The sequence below is a fragment of the Xiphias gladius genome, chromosome 17 (assembly GCF_016859285.1).
Source record: "Xiphias gladius isolate SHS-SW01 ecotype Sanya breed wild chromosome 17, ASM1685928v1, whole genome shotgun sequence".
Classification (NCBI taxonomy): Eukaryota; Metazoa; Chordata; class Actinopteri; order Istiophoriformes; family Xiphiidae; genus Xiphias; species Xiphias gladius.
Genome location: NC_053416.1, coordinates 12,580,001 through 12,597,050, shown reverse-complemented (window position 1 = coordinate 12,597,050; position 17,050 = coordinate 12,580,001). Strand labels below are relative to the sequence as shown.

Here is a 17,050-nt window from a genome sequence, read left to right as displayed (position 1 = left end):
TTTTCCACAAATGTGTCTCTAGCTCGTCCTGCCCTCTAGTCTTGCTCCAATTTAATGCAGAACTAATGTAATTCTCAGTATTTCCAGGACATTTGCACTGTTCCCCTTGCTTTTCTCCTTCTTCTTTGGAGTAGTGCTGCGCTAGCACATCGGAGAGGTTGGCCTTAACATAATAAATGCAGTCACAGAGAAGAATGTGGTGGGATTTGGGAATGCTGAAGGCTAGAAATGTAATTTAAAAACGTGGAACAATCACCAAGAGACTACAGAGGCAGGTAGGGTCGGCAGAGGACACTTTAAGCTCTCCATTAAGCCCCTTTGTAACGCCCCAGGGAGCTTTGCATGAGCTGGGAAAAGTGTGTATGTGAGTTTAGCGCTGTAGTTAGTGTGGGTGTGTGTATTTTTGTGTGGGTGTGTGTGTGTGAGTGCCAAAGCGTGGCTTCTGTTGATTAGTCGAAAATGTAACTGACACACTGCTGGACCCAGTGATCTTATCAGAGGGAGGGAAAGTCAACTTCATACAAAAAGGACACACACAAACACACACACACACACACACACACACACACACACACCCACCCCAACCCCCACACACCCACACCCACACCCACACCCACACACACACACACACACACACACACACACACACACACACACACACACACACACACACAAACACACACCGAAACAGTTTCAATAATTTTTCTTACAAGAAAGCTCGGGCAAAAATGCGGCCACAGTAGCATGTAGTGTTAAGAGAGACCTGACTGCGTCTCCCACCCCAAATTCCCTTTTTATTGCAATGAAAATGTAGGTGACATTGCAATGTTTTTTGGCATTTAATCTCTCTGTGAAAAATGTAACCGTGAAAAATGTAAATTTTCCAGCAGTACCTTTTAAATCAGAAACAACAAAACTTTGATGAGTGTGAATAGATCTAATATCTTGTACTAAATATTAAAGCAAGAGTAGGAGGATTTGACAGAAAAGAAACTGAGGACACTTTCCAACTTAGGTCATCTGCCACTGCTAAGACTGAAAGCATTCATTAGTCAGTGTGTCAGGAGGTTTCAGAAAAACAGACTTTTGAAGAAGGCTATACATGTTCAGTAAAATAAATTTAATGTTAAGGGGCACCTGTGTTGGGTTAAGCTTCTACTATGAAAGCTGTTGAAACCTTGTTCTGCATTAATGTAAGAGTGTCATTTCATGGTGAACCAACAACTCATCTGACAGCATTCAACAGGTAAATAGTGAAGAGTTTTAGCATTAGCCCCTGCTGCTCGCTATGGTGTTGCTCCTACCGTGTTGTAGCCGGTGGGTTCCTGGCCGTCTGTGATGAGTTCCCGCTCTCCCCTGGGGTTGACCCTCCTGAAGCGCCGTCTGGACCTTCGTTGGGATCCCTCTCTCTGCAAAAAACTGTCGTCCCCCTCGCTGCCGTTATCCACCTGCAATACAAAGTCATCACCCTCCTCAGAATAGCAGCTTCTACGGGAATCGTAGCCACAACTTTCATGTGTGTGGGGACAGCTAGAAGACTGATCCTCACAGTTTGTCCCCTGAAAGCATGGTTGAGAGCAGCTGCGTTTTAGTAGTTCGGACTTTTGGATCTTAGGAACTGAGTTCAGATTTTTAAATTCCAAGTTCTGGTTCTCAACTTCTGATTTCTGTTTTTTATAATCCAAATCCGGGGTCTTAAGTTCCATTAAATTCTGAAAGTCTAAGCTTTGATCCTTGAATGTTTTCCCTTCCTTTTTCTGTGGCTCTGCTTCAAGCCCTGGAGTTTCTGAGATCTGGCCCTGCTCTTCTGCTGGCTCCTGGTTGAACATCCAGTTCTTCCAGAACGAGGAGAGCCGGTGCCAGCGGAACACACTCATCCTGACGCAAGGACAGGACCAGAACACATAAAAGCAGGAAATACCACGAGAGGGGAGGAAAAAAATCAGCGGGGAAACAATTCTATACAAAAGCTGAATACAAGTGTTGCATCCAAATTTTAAAAAAGGTCCAAAATCCTGCGGGATCCCGAAATATTACATCCTGTGAGGCAAGCATCCAGAACAAAAGAAAGAAAAGAACTAAATTAAATGAACAAGCAAAGGGATCCACAATGAGGGCAGAAAAACGAGGGTTGTCTCCCTTTTTGTCCCAGTTTTGGCGAAAGTTGTCCTCTTCTGAGTAGTGGAGGGTTCAAGACAGAGTTCAGCTGCTCAACATGTTGCAAACTCACAGATTTACTCAGACATTTCCTCGTTCATTCTCTCTCGCTGTCTGACACGCGCAAAGAGCATACACTGAGCCTACAGTTTCCTCCAGGAAACCGTAAATACACAAATATCCACCAGGCAGAAAAAAACAGCTTAGCACACAGATTCCGGCCATAGAATTCATTCTCTGTAGTCTTTTTGAGCCGGTCTGTTGTTGCAGGAGGAATTTGTTTTCTTTCTCCATTGCATAATGTTAAGAAAGTCAACAGCATTATTATGACAGTAATGACGATACTTAACAAATTTAAATAATTTACTCAACTTTTAAAGTGTTTTTTCAAAAACTGTTTTTATTGGATTCGCTAAGTTGTTTTTCATTTTTTAATTTTGTTTAATTTTTGTTTTATTCTCTTCCTTGTTCTTTTTTTTCAGCTGAATGTTGCATCATTTCTATATTAAATTTCGTGTTAGATAGAGCAGAAATACTCTGTCAACAAGATATTACAACAACTCCAGTTCTTCCTCTTATCTTTGTGTCTTTAGTAATGCTTTCTTTCAAAACATGTGTGTTCATCCAAGTCTCCCATTTGCATCTACTGATAAAACATTTTTTAAAATGATCTTTCTTTGTAGGCCCTTTTTATTTGAACCTCATCCTTTGAAGTTTGATTGGATAATTTGGTGCCTTTTAACAAGTGAGCCATAAGTTTCTGTTTGGGTCAAAATACCACTGTTTGTTTTTCAGCCTTCCAGTTTGTCTAGCTTCCTGTCCAATCTTCAAGTCTGAGAAGCCAAGAGAGGAACTTGATCCATATGCTGTTGTTAAAATATTTTTAAGCTGCATCTTCTTGCCACTCCTCTGTCTGTCTGTCTCCCTTGCTTACGTATCTTCATTTTCTTGCTTTCTTATCTTCATTTTTTCCCTTTCCTGATTGGTTGTAAGGTTCTCTTACACCTTCTAAGTTATAGTTGCTGACAGCTCAAAAGCATCGATTAGCACACCAAGAGTCCTTGCATTAATTCATTTATTCATTCACTTTCTGTGCATTATTAGTGTCAGAAACAGAGTGACTGAGTGAGACTCAATAAAATCTATTTTACAATCCTGCAATCTCTTCAAACTGCTAACAGTGTGTGTTTTTAAGTCTTTTCAATAAAAACCTCTGGAAAATATTCATCTTTTCCAACCCAAAAAAAATTACCGTTACTTCACAAAACCAATGCATACAAAATCATAAAATCTTTAGGGTTACAGTAGGACTAAAAAGAAAACAAGAGCTAATATCCTGACCAGTGACCTTTGGCCAGTGAGCAGTTACGGATACCTTCTGGGCCTTGGAATCAATATAAATTCAAAATATGTAGAGATCTGTTTCAAATGTACTTTTATTTACAGGACTGCTGGTAAAAAAATCTAATAACACATTATGGGCCACATTTACAGTTAGAAGTAATAAAAAAAAGTTAGAAAATATCCAATTGCTAGGCAGGATTTTGGTGTGAAATATTTCAAATATTTCCCCCCCAGTCTTTGAACTTCCCCCTTTGAACTTACAGTGTAGTAATGTGCATGGTATGAAAGAGTAAGATTTTGTCATACCATAAGTTATCTATGGACATTGTTTTTGTAAGTGACCATTGTGTGTTTTCCCCCAGGACCTCAGGTCAGTTGGGTGTATTCATATCGATCTTAAACATACGGACCCATGATCGGCCCCAATGAGTTATGAGGAGATATGACTACTGTGTTAATGCAGACTAGGACTGAAATCTGTGCTGTCTACATTCCTGTAATCCCACATGTAACGCTGACAATTAAAACTCATGATAACTCAAAATCATCAAAAGGCTAGTATTATAATTCTCAAAGGCAAACATCAGATAGCGGTTTGAGTTAAGACAATCTCGCACATCGATCAGAACACAGCTTTAAAAGACCAGTAAGAGAGAAGATGGAGCCAAAGATTTTCTGTCACTGCTAAAAGGGGAGTCAATGGTCGCTATGGGTTGATATAGACAGAGGAACAACCTTGTGTGAGAGAGTTTCTTTTGTAATATGCAGAATAACAGCTGCATAGTGAGTAGTCTAGTTGTAATGGACTCTGAAACAACTGCATGAGGGACAGTTCAGCTATGAAATACCAAATAACGGTTGTGAAAGGGGCCAGTATTGGTATCGCTGTGTCCCTCCTCATGGCAAAAAGTGTCATCTCGTCTCATTTTAATGAGCCTCATGAGACAGAAAGCCTGAAAGTAACACACAAGAATTTCTTGGGGGGAAGGTTAGAAATGCACCAGACTTTCATGTCTATCCTGTGACCATGTTACTATCTTCTTGTCTCACCGTGTGTGTGCCTCTCTATCCCATGTCCACCAGTTCTGTTGAGAACTCTTCCCCTTATGTTTCTTACTGGAGGTCATGGCCATAATGTGACCATATTTCCTGTTTTCACTGTCCATTTAAATATGTGTGTGTGACTAACTTCACATCTACTCATCTGTCAGTTTACATTCCTTTGTCTATCTGACGGTTTTCCTGCCAGCATGCATCATGTTTGTGAACTTTTCCTTTTGCTCTATTTATTCATTTCTGACTCCCCTCTTCCCACTACTTATTTCCTTTCATTCTGCTCTATTCCCACCACACAGACACACTCACACACACACTCACACACACACTCACACACACTCACACACACGCACACACACACTCAAAAACAACCCCGCCCTGTCAGTCCATGAATGTTACTCCTGTCCATCCTGTGACCAGAGTCATGACGACAGCCACAGATTACACTCCCTCGACTATTCCCATGGCCCTAATTAGCTGATTGGCTGCAATGCAGTGTGACTACAGCACAGTCCCTCTGCTTGTGTGTTTATGCATTCATCTAAGTGTGTGTATGTGCATGAATGTTCGCGTGCATTTGTGCCCCTGACAGCCTTTCTTGTCATTGTGTGTTTTTCTTCGATTTGAGGAAAGACATGCTACTATTTTCTTTGTCTGTTCAGCTGTTGCTCTTCAAGCTGACTAGAGTTTTTCTCCAATTATTCCAAACAGAGCGCTAGTGCTACCTGAATCATAGCATGTATCAGTTACTGGGCATCCAAAGACTTTCCCCAGGAAATACTCATCTGACAGCATATGTAAAAGCTTTCATTCACTGGATATAGGTTGAATGGGGACTGCATCATATGCATTGCAAAAGTGGGATTTTATTTATATAGACATGTTGCAGAGTGATACCTGACAATCGTCTGCCTCCACCCGCCATTCATATAAAGACAAATCAACATATGATCAGATGAATATTCACAGTGAAATCACTCCTTATCCATGATCACGAGCTTGTGAATCTCTTGACTAGAAACTGGCAATTAACTTGATATTTAAGTCCAAGTCACTTTACATACTTATACTTTCAAACCTCAATGGCCAACAAGCATCAGAAGCTCAAAACAGTAATTCAAGAGAAATAAAACTTAAAGAGAGGGGTGACTGGAGCAACTAACACTTATTTTCATTATGGATTTATAGTGCAAAGTGCTTATTACAGCTGCGTGAAGCCCAAACTGACATCTTCAGATTTCTTGTTTTGTTTGTCCAGCGGTCTCCAATGCAAAGATATCTATTATGGTATCATATAGATTTTGATTATCATATCATATATGATAATCAAAATCATGGATGCAGCAAATGTGTTCCACCAGTCTCTGTCACACAGTATAATTTCTCATAAAGGCTTTCGTTATAGGTCTTTCTGTCCATGTTCTAAGCTAAGTGGGTATCTTTACAAAGGTTATTTTGTTGTATCACTTATCAACAACACCTCCTATTAGTCTTAGACAGACATGTGCCATCAAAGCCTCATGGGAGCTATATGTGTTTAACAGTTGTGGAACTATAGGTTGTTCAAGAATGATTTTGCCTTTTTTTTTCCCCCTCGCTCAGTTCTTTGTACAAAGCAAATCATGTGGTAGTCATTATCTGCCAATTCCAAAGATTTTCACTTGACTATACTACAACACTGCACACTTTAGGTTTGACAAGAGATCAGTGTGACAGGTATTGTTACTTATTAGTTTGCCCTGGTTTTGACAAGGAGAGACAGATTAGTTAAACAATACGAAAGGATTAATCCAAATACTGTTAAATTTGAGAATTTATTCAAAACATAGAACATAAAAGAGTTAATTAATCTCACTAAGTTCATTTATTTATTTAGCATTTTTTCCTTTAATATATTGTATTTGGGCAACAAATATCGCTGTTCACTGACTTTATTTCTGTGTTTCTTTTAAATGTGTAACTAAGTCCATGAACCTTCTTGATGGGTCATCGTGGAATAAAGAAAAGTCTGAAGTGGAGCAGGACTTTGGCTCTGTCGTTTGGCAGCCCCCGCTTTAGCATATTGTACCTTGTTGTTTACTTCCTATGAGTCTGATTATCCAGATACAAAAGAGCCACGCTGCTGCGCTGCGCTGTGGCTGGTGTAAGCATTTCAGACACTAAAGTTGGACGAAGATATGCTGGGATATTAACAGCCTCTACACAATCTCATTTCCCAGTTCTCAGACAAGAACAGAAAATACCTACAGATGAAAACAGACATGTCCATATGCGTAGACACAGACACAGAAAACACCTTGTATTCTCCCCAAGGCTCCGATAAGCTCATCCATTTTATCTCTTCCCTCTCCATCATCACCACCAACATCTCTCTCTACTCTTCCAGGATAACACACACAGTGGATGGTTTAATATAAACCCAGGGAAGTTTAATTTAAACCAATTTTATTCCCTCAGCCACAAACTTTTTTTATGGAGAATAATTTGATCTTTTGTTCCCCGGGTAACTGAGGCATCTGAGATGGTTGGCCCTTTCCCTACAATGCCCAACTTCCCATTCACACCGTATCACACAATCATACCTGGAAGATCATCAGTACCACCTCTCCCTCTTCCTGTAGCAACAGCCTCCAAATGGACCCACAGGGGTAGTTTAGGATTGAGTGCCTTCCTGAAAGGGCACCTCACTATTATAACCCTTTTATGTTCTGATGTCCTTGGAACTAGCAGGGTGGAGTTTGCAGGCTTGACCATTGCTGACTGTTCAGACACAAACCTCACGGCTGCTACAATGTGAGTACACACGGTAAGCAAGCACTAGAATTTGAGTTTTAATTTTTAAGAAAAGATATGTGGCAGACTTCCCAGCTAGTCTAAAAAAGAGCTGAGGAGATAAAAAAGACAAGAGTTGTTTAGACGTGGCAGTTATACAATGTGCAAAAGGGACTTCTGGCTCCTGTTGCAGTGTCTCCTTGTTTCCTGGGACTATTTGATCAAAGAATGCCACTGATTGATGAGGGGAGAGTTTCACTCGTTTATTTTTCCCTTTTACAGATTTGTAGTTCGGAGTTTTTCCTCTCTCTTACTTTCATTCTTTCTTTCCAGTCAACAATTCAAACCATCACCACACACAAAAAACTGAATACGCCTATGTATGACTTGGCTTGATCATTTTTCAACTTATATTGAAAAAGGATACAAAAAATGAACTGCATGATTAAAGACAAACGATGGTTGTATTGCAGTCATTATCATCAAATAACATAATTATTTATTCAGATTTTTTAGAATCTGTTTTTCATTGTATAGTTCATGCAAATAATATTCAAGAAAAAGCTTGACATTTTGGGAAATCTATTTATTCACTTACTTGCTGAGAGTTACATGAGAATATCTATGGGAATTGTGTTGTTGCCAACATTATTAACGGTGTCAGCTAAAACTGAACGATACAGTTAATTAATCAAGCCTCTGCAAGATGTACTATTTTTCTTTTACTGTTCTTTTTGGCTGTAGAGAAAACATGATTTCCTGTAAACCAGGGGATTTTCCCAGTAAAGAACGACCCGAAGCACTAAATATAAATGCATTCATAGTGAAACTAGATGCAATGAAGAGTGGTAAAACTGACATTCATTTACATGAAGATCTTGCATATTATTGCCGCAGTTGTAAGTAAACATACTGACAGTAAGTCTAAGGATGATACGGTCTCACCACTGTTTCCTTGGCAAAAGTAGTGATTATTATCTAATTCTCTACAGTCATAGCAAAAGAAAACTAACATGGGGGTTTTCTAAAGTTCTGTACAAAATTTTCTGGGGACTTCCTGTACTATCTGAGAGTGAGTTTGATCTCACTTTTACAGGTCAAGCATAACATGTAAGTAACGGTCAAGAACCAACCAGGTCACATTTCATTCCCTTTTCAATAACATCAGGGGAAGGTATGCTACCTGCTGCTTTTCGTGTACAACTTTATTGCTTATCTTGTCTCATCCCATCTGATCCCTCTAGTCCCCCAGACATAGAGACACAGGAGAGCAAAGACAGGAGAGCAAGAAGGATATTTAGGGAAGAGACAAAAAGACTTTATGGGTACTATGACCTTGTGGAGGCAGACAGAAACACACTACATTTGTACAGTATATGCAAAATATAGCACAGTGAATTTAAGATGAATTAATGAATGATGAACGATACTCTCTAAAGTTGGAGGAAAATTTTCATAAATAATTATTCCAATGTCCAGTCTGTGCTGGTGGTCTATGTATTTGGTGAACACTCCACTCAAAGTGTGAAGTTTTAGACATGACATGAAACTACTATTACTAATACAACAGGTTTGAAAATCAGCAAAGTGTTCCCTGTCACAAATGCAAAAACTACCAGTAGATTAAGAGAAGACTGATTCGTCACGATATGAAACACAGATCTTTGATGTCTGGAAGACATCATCTGGATTTTCATTTATGTAAATGAATGCTGACTTTTTGAATTTTTTGAAGATGGGAAACACTTTGAGACTAGTCCTGCTGGGGGAGTCTCCACGAGATACTATTAGTCCAAAGATAAGATAGTCCTCTTCCTTGAACCTTTCCCTCCCATAAAAGTGAAACACGAAATACTTCCATTAAAGCATAATGTAAATCCTACATTTGTGTAGTAACATACTCACGCACTCTCCTGTCAGGCTCGTGGGAGCGGTCAGACTAATTTTCCCTGCCCGTTAGCATTTTTCAGACTTTTTGAGCTCCTCATCATGACGCACTGTGACTCTGCTAATTCTTGACAGCTTGACAGATGATTTGTTCTCCAGTCTATTCCCAAGAGGGTTAACATATTATTTTCAGTTTTTTATTTATATGTATTTGATATCTGGCAGAGAGTGAGAAAAAGTTCTTTAAAACAAAATAAAGAAAAAACTGAAAATAATAAGCTAACTAAGTCACAAAAATAAAACAGGATTTGAACCCCAGTCTCCTGGGAGAAAGTCATATACACGACCCATACATCCACCACAACCTGCTTGCTGTATGGACTTTGTTGCAGTTTATACTATCTCAACTGATTTCCTAAAGCCTCTCTGGCACAATGCCAATTAAAATACATTTTTAGCCCAAAGAAATACATGACAGTAATGTTACATAACTTGCTAACACAAAATATTAAGTATGTACCTTTTGTTTAGAGTTCCTGGAGAAATTAAAAATCACCTGGAAAAAACATATAAATGCTTTTAGTCCTATTTAGACTGAGGGTAGGGGCACACTTAGGCCTCTTGTGGCCAAAATTAGTATTACAAAAGCAAAGCAGACAAAAGAAAAGTTTTCACTTGTCAGGAAATTATTTCCTCTCGACTTCCTGAACACTCTTATGGCTGACTAACTTTAAAAAACTCACTGTAAAAGGATTTGAAGAAAACTTGAAACATGAAACATGGGAAAAGAGAGAGCAATATGCAAAAAAGGTCCAAGCCGGAATCAAACCGAGAACGTTGCGGCTACATGGTACGCATATAAACCATTAGGCACCCAGGAATAGTCCTTGAATATAGTAGAACCCCCACTTTCCATGTGTATTTTTCAATTAAAAAATAAAGTCTTATATTCTGGCTAGTATGCTATATAGATATATAATACTTTTGATTCAATTTTGAGTATTTAGAATTTATTTTCTAATTTTCCTTGGCTTGAATATTGCCACAATAGGTATATATATATAAATATTTTTTTTTTTTTGTTGATAGAAAATGTTTTGGCAACAAATTCACATCCTACCAATAATCGTCATTTAAATATGAATTTAGGAAAGAAATGCAGTGCATATAGAGAGGGGAGGCACAGAGTGGAAGACCAGAGAAGTGGAAGAGAGATGAAAGAAAGGGAGAAAAGGGATGAACAAGAGAAAGATTACAGGGGGGAAACGGTAATGCAGGCATCAAATAAAAGAATAAAATCAAAGGGCTTGCGATGGGAGAGGTGGAAGGATAAAAAGGGAGATAATTGGGAAGGAGACAAAGACAAAGAGAGGCAGAGAGAGAGTGAGAGAGACAGAGAGAGGAGGGAGAGGGTGTTTTTACTCACCACAATCATTTCTGACGGCTCCAAAGTGATGCATTCACAGCCTCGTCTGCCCCCAAGCTGCTTGCCAAAACTGTAGAAAGAGCGCACACACAAAATAAGTGTCAACCCAATGCAAAGATAAGACAATCCTGTCTTATGTCCAAGGATTAAATGTAAAATGATACCAAGGGTGTGCAGTTCACGTACATACTGTGTGTCTTTACACTATATGAGAGGTAACATCTGTTTGGTGTTATGTGTACCAATAAGTATCTGTGTACCTGAAAATAATATTAACTTCAAGAGAAGGATTGGCTCCAGATTCAGACTTTTTCTTTCAGTCAGTCCGCTTTCAATCCATACACATGACACTTAGAATGAATAGGAGTTGGAGCAGATGTCAAATATGCAAAAGCCATTTGTGTTACACCTGGTCAGTACTGTTCTTGCTTCATATCAACCCAGTACCGTTTTCTCACACAAACTCCATGCATGACACTGGATGGCGAACATACTGTATATTCAACTTTGATCCTTCATACCAGACTGTTGGTCTCAGGTAAATACCTGGTACACAAGACCCACATCTGTCAACTGTCAATTAAAAGACAGAATTTCTCACAAATTCAAGGGGTAGTAATCTTCTATTAAACTGTTTTAGATTACACATTTTATGGTGTCCTCGAGAGCTACTATCATAAAAGCAATTCTCCAATATTTCATAAAGCAGTTTTAAGGATTTAGCAACACCTTACAGTATCTCTGTATTAAGTCTTGTGAGACTTAATGAGAGACACTAGGTCTATCAACTACAGGTAAGAGAAGCACGTTGTATAAAACAGAAACCTAAGATTGGGCACCAGCATATAACAAGCCTCAGACATGGCTCTGAAGGTATTAGAGCAGTACAGCTGGACAACTAGTTTGTGGTGAAGGACTAACTGCTGCAAGAAAACAGACTGTAGATCAATAAGGCTTTGTGGTTGACACCTCAACAAAACTGTACACAGTCCACAGAGACACAAAACACAATCGTTTCTCGACGAACTGTGATGGCCAGGAAAAATGTAATCCTCAGGGAAATGTCGTTTGAGTTAATCGAAATGTGTTAAATTTTAAAAATCTGGAAAACAATACACAATACAAAAGGGAGTTGTTTGCATTTCATAGAATCAACATAATCTATTTTGTTTGATTTCTGAGACTTTTGTGATGTCACATATAAGAATGCAAAACTATGAAAGTTTCACCACCAGTGTTACCAGGAAAATGTTTTTGCACAACGTGAGTCTTTGTCTGCAGGCCTCACAGGTTCAGCCTCAGCAGGCTGAACTGTTGGCTGTTGTGTCCTCTGGTGAGCTGGAGGAGAGCAGCTGATGCTGTGGTGAGAACATGTGGGTCAGTCAGCTCTTTTCCCATCACATGAATATTCTGCATGACATCTTAGTTCACTCGGAGAATTGTTGACAATAAAAAACCTTTTTCTCTGTCAGCCCCTCTCCCTACAGCACCGTTCTGTATCATACATAAGAAAAATATTTTGATAGAATTCTGGATAGAGTTTTGAAAAGCTCTTTTGTAAGAGAGCACGGTGAGTACAAAAACTGCTTGACTATAACATTATGATTTCTTCAAAACTCAAAGTGCTTGTGTGCAGCTGATGTACAACTTCATTTTTACTCTCAGAAGCCCAAAACAAACGCCCAAAAGAATCAAAGTCTACAGTGGGCTGAGTGAGCTGCATCTAACCATCTCTTTCATTATCAATTAATACCATGTTATTATTAACCTCTTGTTTAATAGTGAAAAAGTGTCTGTTACAATTTCATGAGGTGGCGTTTTCAATTTGCTTGTTTTGTCCAAATAACCGTCTAAATCCAAAATTATCCAACTTACTATCATATATGATAAAGAAAAGAAGCCAATTCTGTCATATGAGAAGCTCGAACCAGGGAATGTTTGGTATTTTTGCTTAAAAATAGGCTTTAACATCTAACTGATTATCATAATAGTTGCTGATAATTTTCTGTCAATATCAGTGTGATGTTTTCACAGAGAACAGTACTGCTTACCTTACTAAATGCAATCTAAGACCTTAAATTACAAACATATTAAATGACTTGATGTTCGAGAAAAAACAAGGTGTTTTAAATGTGTTTAAATTTTGAGAGATTTCTTAAGGCACCTTGGAATATTCACTCCCTCTCTGAGTGTCTGTGTTTATGCATTTGTTAATGATGCATGTCTCTGTTTCCCATGAGCTGTCTGAGTGGGTTAGTGTGTGAGAGGTACCCCGTCTGAACAGCTCCATCAGTGTATGCGGTGATCCCTGAGAACAGACTGGGCTGTGAACACGTCTCGCTCCCTTTGACATGCTAAAAGTGGCGACTCAGCATTGTTTAAGGACCAGAGGAGTGGCTGGTTTTAATTATGGAAGTGTGCTGAGCTAGGTGAGAGTCAACTTTCACTCTCACATCTCCTCTCTGATTATGTTCTCACGCTGTCTCACACACACTCCCTCCTTCCCTCTGGTTTGAAACCCTCTCGTCCATTTGTCTTCCTACCCTTACTCTCTCTTCTGGCTGTCTTTACCCTTCCTTTTTTTTTTTTTTGCTTCTTTTTCTCATTCCATTCCATGCCATCCTTCCATTCCTCTTTCTTTTGTCCCCTAATCCTCCACTTTTTCCACATTTTTTCACTGACCCCTTTCTACCTCTGTCTCTCCCACTCACTCCATTCACTTTCATTTTTTCAACTTCTCTTTTCTTTGTTCTTCTTTTGCTTCCTTATCAAGTTCCGTCAACTTTACGTCTTTCCCTTTTGCATCTTATTTCCTGCTTTGCTGTTTTCTTCTTCTCTCTTCTCATATCATTCTGCATTCCCTTTCATCCTTTCTTTTTCTCTTCTTACTGTTGGTCCATCGTCTCTCTGGGCCAGAAGAAGAGGAAGAAGAAGAAGAAGAAGCAGCAAACTTTCATCTCTTCACATCCTTAATCACACCGGTGGACAGACACTATTCTCACAATGTCAGCCTCTTGATTTGGGGCTCAGATGAAAGTCATCTTCATAATGTGTTCAGATGATGTAAAAAATGATGAAGGTCCTTATTTCTTTTACACATTTCTGAATTGGATGAGCTGTTTTTCCTCCGACAGAGAGATTTTCCAGGAAATGGTGGAAGGAAACGGTTGTGACGAGCTTGTGAAATCAAAGCTTTGATGCCTCACACAGATTTCATCTAACAGAGGAATGATATCCAGAGCCACTGGAGTTTAAGAAAGCTGCCAATGGATGAAAATTATGACCACACTGTTTCTGGAAACCTCTCTCAGAGTGGCTGAACTAGGCACAAATTAGCTGCAAATGAATTTATTTGACACCTCGCTGCCACAAGAACTCAGATTCATTGTGTATCCACGTGTTCAGACTCAAGATTCCCTGACTGAAGTTAAACAGAGGTTCACCTTAGACCATCCGTCCCTGCTGATACAGCCTTACTGCTTTTTGTCAACACAATTGAGGTTAAAAGGATTACACCAGGTTTTCTAGGAAACTAGATTATTAACTAAACGTACGAAATATTAGACAGTTTTCAAAAACTGCATTGGTCAGGTGACTCCAGGGACAGTAAAAGCCATTATCCTTATATTGATTTTCCTTATTTCAATACCATTTATAGCACTGACAGAGAAAGAACCATTTAAACTTCAAGGAACGGAAATTAGGTAAAGGGGTTTTAAAACAATATTCAAGCCTTCAGTATGTGTTTGTTGCTGTTTTTTTTTATTGTATCTAAATTTATTAATCATGTGATATTTTATTGCCCCCCTCTCAGGACATGTTGCTTTTTCTTGCCTCCCTACATTGAGGTCCAGTGCCAGTGTCAGCTGCAGAAAGCATTCCTAGAGCTGCGAGGGTTTTACTGTCATCTGTCAATGACACTTCAGTGAGGAAGATGCATGCAAACACATGGGCTGGAGCACCAGGTCCACCGGTTAAAATTCCCCCAACTGTTTCACACCACAGGAATCGTTCGATATTTGTCTATCTGTTCTTTTGCAAAATAAGTCTCAAGTGTCTTCAAATGTGCGACAAAATTCATGCGCTATCCATACAACAGCTCCCAACACAGCCCGAACATCCAGGCGTGGTTTTAAGAGTTCCCAGGGAGGAATGCTGTCTGCTGGGCTCAGAGTTCTCTCAGAGCCCTTAGCCTGGAGGTCAGCCCGACTCTGACAGATCTCTCCACACTCCACTGAGGCGAGACGCATGGTCCCTGTCAGCACCGCACAAAGCTTGCCAAGCCTGTCTCCTCAGTCTGAGTGTGTGTGTGTATGTGTGTGTGTGTGTGTGTGTATGCATGCAGGGTGATGAGACATGCTGTGTGAGACAAACAAAGGAGAAATACAGTTAGCTAATGATAAAGGAACAGCAGAACTAGAGTTTGCAGATTTATATGCCTACTGAATGTACTATATGTGTGTTTGTAGTTGTGACTTGGACAAAAACTAAAATACACCTCAGTGCAGCTTCCTATGTTTGCTCCTTCCTCAGTTTTCCTCTTTCTCTGATCTATTGCATCTCCACAAAAGGAGAAGAATCAACAAACTTGAGTCAAGCCTAAGTGAGTAATTGAGTTTGTGTGTGTGCGTGCGTGCGCAACGACCAAATAATGCTGTTGCCCTGACTGAACTGAGAACTGATACCTCTCTGTTGTCTGCTGATGTGTGTCTGGTGTCGTGCAAACCTCTAAAACCACGCTATGGCCAAATCTTTAGTCTGGCAAAATAAAAGTGGGTTTAGAGTTTCATGAACTCATGAAACAAGCACGTTAATGAACGTATTAACCACGAATCATGGCTACAGTGCAGAGAGTTTATTCTACAAGTTTATTTACTCCTGCACAAAACATTCCCCATACTGCTGGTAGAGTTCAGGACAAATCACTGTTGTAGTTGAGATTTCACTGCACTCCAGGTTTATACTCTTTAACTCCACATGAAATAAAGGGTTTTACTTGAAGTGAACATCAAAAACTGAAAAAATGCGGAAATACAGAATGTCTTCTACAGATCTGGTGCGCAATGAGTTCTGAATTTCCACAGCATAACTACAGTATGTTCAGACCTGCTTAGAATATCAGATAAATCACAACATGAATCAATATCAAATACCTCAGGTAATGCCAGATGAGTTGTAAATCACTCACACACACACACACACACACACACACACACACACACACACACACACACACACACACACACACACACACACACACACACACACACACACACACACGCACGCACACACACACACACACACAAAAACAAAAAGACAAACATTAAAAAGCATCCAATTAGACCAAAATACACCAAATTACCAACACTGGCAATTCAAAGCTGGACAATTAGTTTGTCTTATCTGCCAAATAACGTTGTTATAATGGAAACTAATTCAAAGTCTGTTTTCTTCAAGACCTCTCTACATCTTTGGCATCCCCACAGTATTTCCAACCTAGAGATTATTTAAAATTACTGAAACAATTATGTCTTGGATCTTTTACCTTTGACAAAAACCTGAAGTGATCAGCTACTCTCAACAACATTTCGTTGGAAGAGCTAAAAGGTTTTTTTTTTGGTGGAAACTGTGCCTGCGCCGGCTTTCAGCAGGTGATGATTTCTGTGCCCTCTTTTCCAGCATTAACAAGTCGTTGGCAGAGGGGAGAACAGGTTCAGCCCCCGTCCAGTGACAGCTGCAGCACCCTGGGCAATAAAGCATGACAGCCGGCAGAGAAACTAAGGCCACACACACACACCCTGAGGTCTCAAAAGCCTGGAAAAACCAGCAATGTGACCAACAGTGCAAAATAGTACTATTATTAAAGGATGAGGAAAAGATCTAAATTAAAAATAGAAAAAGAAAATGAGAATAAAGTTCATTTAAATATTAAAATGGTTTGGATTTGTGAGGCATCAAGTGTTGTTTAAGACTGGATTTGCATGTCACGGCATCACGGTGCATACGGCAAGTTACAGGACTTTTTAGTCATTTTTTGGATTCAACTCATATAGATTTGAAAATAACATACATATCCATTTTTGAACAGAATGACACAAACACACACACACTCATACACAGAGTGTAATGGCAGTGATGACTCTGCAACCGCAGAGTTCGAAATGTCTTACTAAAGGACACCGACAGGGAAAGATATGTAAAGGTGTTAGGTATTATTACAAAAAACAGAAGGAAATTAAACCTTACTAGAAATATCTGATATATATATAACACCCCTGCGTTATAACAATGCAAAGGCCTGCGTTAACGGGGCATGTAGTGCTTAAGGTACTGATGAAACATGAAATGCAGTCCAGGAAGTCCAGTTTGAGTAACAAATCCACATCTTCGAAGGGTTATCAGATGCCA

General features: G+C 39.4%; 1 protein-coding gene across 5 annotated transcripts in view; it reads right to left on the bottom strand.

Annotated features, from left to right (window-relative positions):
- Positions 1 to 17,050, bottom strand: part of rapgef6 (Rap guanine nucleotide exchange factor (GEF) 6) — a 153,443-nt gene that overhangs the window by 90,734 nt on the left and 45,659 nt on the right. For 4 of the 5 annotated variants that reach the window (XM_040149779.1, XM_040149781.1, XM_040149780.1 and 1 more), the window contains 2 exons: positions 10,643 to 10,712; positions 1,305 to 1,448 (listed from right to left, as the gene is read on the bottom strand). In XM_040149779.1, the coding sequence (XP_040005713.1) occupies positions 1,305 to 1,448; positions 10,643 to 10,712 (214 nt within the window). Of the gene's footprint in view, positions 1 to 1,304; positions 2,265 to 10,642; positions 10,713 to 17,050 lie in introns of those variants that run through there. The other variant, XM_040149778.1, reaches the window with a different exon arrangement.